General features: G+C 32.5%; 1 protein-coding gene across 2 annotated transcripts; it reads right to left on the minus strand.

Moving 5' to 3' along the window:
* Window positions 1–2,547: 2,547 nt before the first annotated feature.
* On the minus strand, window positions 2,548–6,950 carry LOC129284986 (uncharacterized). Of its 2 annotated transcripts, XR_008587046.1 has the most exons (4): window positions 6,668–6,950; window positions 6,530–6,582; window positions 3,126–3,225; window positions 2,548–3,040 (listed from the first exon to the last, which is right to left on the minus strand). XR_008587046.1 is itself a non-coding variant. In XM_054920522.1 (3 exons), exons 1-3 carry the CDS (start codon window positions 3,896–3,898, stop codon window positions 2,975–2,977), a joined length of 354 nt encoding a protein of 117 aa, XP_054776497.1. In that variant the 5' UTR covers window positions 3,899–4,366; the 3' UTR covers window positions 2,548–2,974. The 2 variants fall into 2 exon arrangements, 1 of the variants encoding a protein (XP_054776497.1); XM_054920522.1 differs by lacking the exons at window positions 6,530–6,582; window positions 6,668–6,950 and adding an exon at window positions 3,711–4,366.
* Between the last annotated feature and the right edge of the window lie 228 nt (window positions 6,951–7,178).

The following is a 7,178-nucleotide window of genomic DNA, read 5'->3' on the forward strand; positions in this document are numbered from 1 at the left end:
AAATGGGCAGTCAGTACACACGAGCAGAAACATGCACGCACACAAGAGAAACAAAAACTTGCAGAGGCACACACACGCAACACAGAAAAGAGAACACACACGCACGTATACCTTTGGCCATGCAGCAGAAACAACAAAAATAGAAATGCAAAACACACAGCCATAACATAGAAGAGACACACGTTACAGCAAAACGTGAAGAAGGAAAATGCAGAGGTGGTCGTTCATGCACACGTTACAGCAAAAGTGGAGAAAAACACAGGGACATTGTCAGTTATCTTTTCGGCACTAATTAGGGAGAATAGAACACATGAGGATCAGTAGCAGAGAAATAAAGAAGAAATAGAAATGTAGCACTCACACCTAGAAGAAAGAGAAACAGAGCAGAGAACTTTTGGCACACGCAAAAAATGTAGCTGAAAAGAAGGAAAAAAGAAGAAGCGGAGCAGGAGAGCAATGATTCACCTCTTCCATTCTCTATATAAGGCTGAACGTGAAACAAAGGCGGGGAGGAGTTGGTTAGCTAGAAAAAACAGGAGAGAAACCGAGAGAGAGCTGAGACGGGAAGGAGAGGGAGTCAAGACGAGAAGAGAAGTGAGAATGTGGAAAGAAGAGCATCGAGACTGAGAGGGGGGATGGACGAGAGGAGCAAACTGAGGAGGAAGAACACAAAAAACAAGAACATAGAGAGAGGAGGATGAACGCAGAAAAATAGAGGAAAAAAAAAAGAAAAGAAACAGAGTACAAAGAAAAGGTCCGAACGGAGGAAAAGGAGAAAAGAGAAACTAAAAGAAAAAGAGAGAAAGACGAGAGTGAAACGGAGAAGAGTTGGAGAAAGAAGAGAGACCAAAAGGAGATAGAGCAGCGGTAGAGAGACACGTTATAGAAAGGAAAAAAACAGAGCACTAAGGAGCACACAGCATAGACGAAGAACAGAGAAAGCAAAAGAAAAAAAAGGGGCCTGACATGCATGAACTAAGAAGAGGAGATGGACAATGAGAAGCAAAGGATGAGAAGTTTGGCTTGGTAGAAAAAGAATGAAGGCAGCATATTACATATTGAGTTGCTGTTTTTTTTCTTTCTCCCTTCTCTACTCAGCTACTGGTACGTTATACTGGTTCTTGTTTTATCTCGTCCCTGTTCTAAAGTCTTGCAACTGATGATAACTCCTTGATGATAACTCCTCACATTTGAAATAATGAAATTTAAAAGTTTTGAACATTTAAGTATGGATAGAGAATATTTATGAAAATATTTGAAGAGAAAGTAGCTTTGTAACATTGTGTTTTCTTTCTCTAAATAATGTTGCTTATCTTAAATATGCTCTAACATATGTTATTTGCTTTTATAAATGAGGTTAATTTTTCGCATGATGCTTTTGATTCTAATATTTTGAAAAAAAAAAATTATTGCTAAGCTAAGTGATAAGTTAGATTCAAGTTTGTCTTCTAGCATGAAAGAGTATTAACCAACCTAAATTTGATTTCTATTTCTTTATTTCTCAGAGTCATACATTATTTTGTGTTTAATTTTCATTTATAATAATTGATTAATTCTTGAAGATAATTTAGATTTTTACATGATATCATTTTCATGTAGAGATTTTAAATGTGTGATTAAATGAAGGAGTTTGTTCTTATTATTTCACAAATATAATCAATTAAAACATTTGAATGGTATTGTGAGAGATTTAAAAAATCTCCGTAGATATTCAACTTAATCGCCTCATTATGAAGGATAATAAGTTCTCGCAAATATCGGTGGTCATTAACTTATAAAATAAATAAATAAATAAATTTTGTAAATAAAATTTTAAATGTTTTTTATAATAAAGTTAATTAATTAAATTAATGCATTAAATATTTTGGTCATGTGAGATTTTTGAATATCCATAGACTTCTAGAATAATCATCTTACCATGAAAGTTAATAAGACTTCATAGGTATAGCGATTGAGATTTTTATATTGTAAAATGCAAATTATATAATTACGTATTAAAATATTTTAAAAAATATATATAATATTTAATCATTTATGGTGTGAGGATTTTGAATCTCTACAGATATTTAGAATAATCGTATTACCGTAAAAGTCAATAAGGCTTTGCAGGTATGATGATTAAGAGTCTTTTAAAAAAAAAGAAGTATATATGAATGCACTAAAAAAATAATAATTAAAAAAATTAAGTAAATAAACTAAGTTGTTAAACTCTTTTATCATACAAGAGTTGGATTCTCCGCAGATATAAAGAATAATTATATTACCGTATAAGCCAATAAGGTTCTACAAGTATAACAGTTAAATTCTCGATCATAAAATATAAAAAATAAAAATAATTTTTTAATCCTTTACCTTTTTCTTATTCCAAAAATTCAAAAAAAATTGAGAAAATGATTGAAATTAAATCACTTTTTGCAATTTAAAACACACACATCAAACTTTTTAGAAATTATCTTATTTGCAAAATGATGAATTATTTCTAATTAATTTCTCTTGAAAAAAAATATTTTCACCAATAAACTTTTAAGCCCGAACTACGTGGACTTTGATCCCTATCACAGGGTACATAGGCCTCAGAGTCAGATTCTGAGTCAAGTACTCCCTGTAAGTAAATAAATAAATATTTTTCACTTAATTCTTATCATTTTTATGTCAACACATGAATATAAAAAGAATAATTAAAATAATTTTAAAAGCATATTAACATAGCACAACAAACTTTAGGTAACTGTTTTCACGAACGGGTATTGTGGGGTGCCTAACACCTTCCCCACACTCAATTGACTCCCGAACCTATTCTCTGATTTCACAGACCATCCTTATCCACCTTTAAACGGTTTCCCGAGATTTTCCTCAAAATCTTGGTGGCGACTCTCATTTCTTCATTCTTCCTTCCGAAGGCCGGAACCTCCGCTCTCACGCTGTCTGCATCGCATTTCTGGGTGCGACAATATTGATGCCATGTATGCACTTCTCAAAAAGGACTAGAAGCCAAGTACTTCACTCTACTATCAAGTACACCATTGTTTTGGTCAAATACCTATTAAAAGTAAGGGACATAAATAAAAGTTAGTAATATAAGAAGTAAAAAAATAATGTTTTAAATGATATATTTTGAAACTGACATATTTATTTAACCACTTTGCAAGCTCATTGTTTGTCTTCCTCTCAATCTCTTCCTTAGTTATGTTGGGATTTTCTACCACCAATTCATCTTCAAAAATCCTACATTTTTCACATAGGCGTGTCAATTTTATATACCAAGATATTTAATTAAATATAATATTTGATTCATGTGATACTGTTACTTCAAAAATGGCTCAATCTCAACATAATTTAAAAGCATATATATTGTAGCTGCATTAAATTCCTCATCACTTAAATGCCTTTTACGCATCTTTCCACTAGCCCAACCTAGATGAGTAAATATTGAGAGGCATCCATCAGGTGCAGTAACCTCGCCACCATCATCATTTCTACTTACTTTCCTTAGCTTGGTTTCAATGTGAGGAAGAAAATAATATGAACAGAAGTTTGAAATTTCTTGCATCAAGTAAGCTTCACAAATTGAACCTTCCACACAAGCTTTATTTTTTACCATCTTTTTTAAGTCATATAAAACCCTACATAAATTCATTATACAAGTAATTTATAATAGATTGACACATAATATCACCATATTTTTCATATAAATAATTTGAACATCTTACCTCTCAAATGGATACATCCATTGATATTGTACCGGACCACCAACCATTGCTTCATATGGAAGATGAATTGGTAAGTATTCCATAGAATCAAAGAATCTTGGGGGGAATATTTTCTCCATTTGCAAAGTGTAACAACAATATTCTCCATTAGCTTTTGCATTTGCTCTACTTGCAACACAGTTGAACATAAATCTTTAAAAAACATGCTAACTTTAGTTATGACATTCCAAATTGCCTCTGGAATTAAGTCCCTTAATGTAATTGGTAGCAACTTCTCCATGAAAACATGACAATCATGACTTTTCATTTTTGACATTTGAAGAGCTTGAATGTCAACAAATTAGATGCATATCCATCAGGAAGCCTTAAATTTGTAACCCATTCGCATACCATCTTCTTCCTTTCCTTTCCTAAGGTGTAAGTGGTTATAGGCTTGCTAATCTTACCATCAACATTTATTTTCAACTCATAATCTGGACGATTACAATACAAAGAAAGATCTTTCCTTACATTTACATTATCTTTTGTCTTACCATTAACATCCATGACAGTGTTAAATATGTTGTCAAACATATTTTTTTCAATATGCATCACATCAAGATTATGTCTTATAAGATTTGTGTGCCAATATGGCAACTCCCAAAATATACTCTGTTTGGTCCAATTGTGTTCATCCCCAAAACTTGAAAGCTTGTTTGTCCTAATTTTTTTCATAACAGAAGGAAAGTAACACACTTTTCCTAAAACTTCTTCACCTGATAATCTTCTTGGAGGAGATGACTTCTCAACTTTACCTTTTTTGAATGACTTCCTATCCTTTCAAAAAGGATGTTCACTTGGTAAAAATTGACGATGACAATCAAAAAAAGATGGCTTTGTCCCTTCTTTCAAGTAAAATGCTTTGCTTTGATCCATACATATGGGGCAAGATAAAACACCATGTGTGCTCCATCCAGATAACATGCCGTAAGCAGGAAAGTCATTTATAGTCCACATAACAGCAGCTCGTAATTGGAAGTTTTGTTGCCTAAAAGAATCATATGTTTCTACACCAACCTCCCACAATGTTTTCAACTCTTCTATAAGAGGTTGTATGTATAAGTCTATATTTTGACCAGGGCTCTTTGGACTGGGAATGACGAGAGTTAAGAACATGTAAGGGGTGCTCATGCACATTCCCAGTGGAAGGTTATATGGTGTGACAATTACTGGCCAACAAGAATAAGTATGTGACATTTATCCATAAAGTCTAAAACCATTAGATGCAATAGCTAATCGAATATTGTGAGGTTCTGCAGCAAAGGAAGGATGGTATTGATTAAAATGCTTCCACGCTTCCTCATCACATGGATGGCTCATCACCCCTTGCTCTCGATGAGTTGTTGCATGCCATGTCATGTCTTCAGATGTTTTTGATGACATATACAACCTTTGTAGTCTAGGGGTGAGAGGCATGTATTGCAAAACCATATAAGGTATATTATGCTTCTGTTTATCAACTTTCTTCCTAGGTTTATAATGAGGATAACCATATTTGGGACAAGTGATCTTGTCTTTGTGTTCCTTGTAATAAAGAATACAACCATTGCTATCTTCTCATACCCTAGCCCAAGCTTACTAACCATCTGTTTTGTCTTATATAAGTCATTAAGCAACTTTGCATCTCCAAGTAAAAGTTCTTTGATTAGTTGCAATATGCGATTAAAACAACTTTCGTTCAAGTTAAATTCAGATTTGATATTCAACAATATCATCACCGCGAACAATGTAGAATGTGTTTTACACCCATGAAAAATTGGCTCCTCCATACCTTTTAACATTTCATAAAACTTCTTAGCCTCACAATTAGGAAGCTCTTCCTTATCTCTGAGCATTTCATCTTCAATAAAGATCCCATCCCCATCAAATACATTTGGACTAAAACTAGGACCAGCAGCTTCTAAAACCATCCTACGATAAGGATTTATAATCGACACACTGTCCTCGCTCAATTGAGAAGTACAATTGATATTACATTCTGCCCTATCCATAGCTATATAAGATTCTCCATGGGAGACCCATTAATAGTACTCAGGCACAAAACCATGTTTATAGACGTGATTTCTGACAATATCTATTTCAATAAAGTGTCGATTATAACACCTTGAGCAAGGACATCTTATCTTGCCATCAAAAACAAAGTCATCTTGACATATTGCAAATTCTAAGAACCCATCTATGCCACTTACAAACTCTTCTGTTGCCCTTTTTCTACTTTGACCCTTTCTATTATACATCCAAATTCTATCATCCCTCATGCTTTCTACATTATAAAAGAAATAAAAAGAGTGCTTAGAGAATGTGCTCTAACCATTTCACTTAGATCCAATCAACCTAATTAATTTTTGTGTATGAACAAATATAAACATACAAAAGAAATATAATGACAAGATTATATAGGATGTGGCTCATCTTACATATGAAAAGTTATTGCTAACATTACAATATATTTGTAATTCATATGAAAAGACAAGTATCAATTTATAGAAGATTGCTTAAAGAAGTCACAAATTGATAGGGCCATCCACCATTTTTTAATAAAGGCTTTTTATTCAATATTGTTTGTAGTTCACAAAACAAGTCACTTTGCTTAATGCTAAGTGTCTAAATTCTACAATTGGGAAAAGGCAAGACATAACAAGACATATTAATGATATGACAATGAACTTTGAAACCTTGAGTAACATAACAAGAGTAAGTTGCAATTGGATGAATAAACAATTAGATTCCACATTCAAATGACTATGCTAGCCAAAACAAAGCTAAGATGAATACATTACCTTAAAGTAGGCACTTCTCTACAGTATTGATGCTTCACAGACAACGCAAAGAACTAGGAGGAAGAAATATACAAATAAGACGATAGCAACTAATCAATTTAGATATAAATTAGCTAAAGTAACTACAACAAGTTATACCTGAAAGATTCCAAGCTTATTGCTCAATTCTTGCCCACTTTAAGCTTTCAAAATCAATGCATTGTAGTTGAATACCATTCCAAAGCCAAAAGATGTAAATTATGTCTATAAAGTTTAAGAAAAAAGAATTCATCCTTTAAGAAATTTTAAAAACAATTTAAGGATTATACCAACTACTTTGTGTAAAGTATAAAGAGAACACACACAAATATTTCTTGCAGCAGACCAATTATTGGAAACTAGGCATACTTGTTATTCACATCCTATATAATGTAGATTTTCTTCTTTCCTTTTCTTGCCGCCACTAAATGGTTCTACTAAAATAGAATTAAAGAAAATAATAATAACAACTTAAGTGAATTTTTCAAAGCCAATTAACTTCATGCTCCACCTCTAGAATACTTTCTTAACAATATCACACTAGCTATTAAAATAAATATAATTCTATTAAAATAAATATAATTCAATAGCAAGTTTCAGGTCTTAAAAAAATTCTATAGTCATAGTATAT

Source organism: Prosopis cineraria, unplaced genomic scaffold, assembly GCF_029017545.1.
Source record: "Prosopis cineraria cultivar Desert tree isolate PC_DT_omini unplaced genomic scaffold, ASM2901754v1 PC11, whole genome shotgun sequence".
NCBI lineage: Eukaryota > Viridiplantae > Streptophyta > Magnoliopsida > Fabales > Fabaceae > Prosopis > Prosopis cineraria.

Coding starts and splice junctions, on each gene's coding strand:
- LOC129284986 (XM_054920522.1), bottom strand. CDS start 3,898: ATGTTCAACTGTGTTGCAAGTAGAGCAAATGCAAAAGCTAATGGAGAA. Junction 3,226..3,710: donor TGGATGTATCCATTTGAGAG/GTAAGATGTTCA, acceptor TGAAAAATGTAG/GATTTTTGAAGATGAATTGG. Junction 3,041..3,125: donor CAAAGTGGTTAAATAAATAT/GTCAGTTTCAAA, acceptor TACTTTTAATAG/GTATTTGACCAAAACAATGG.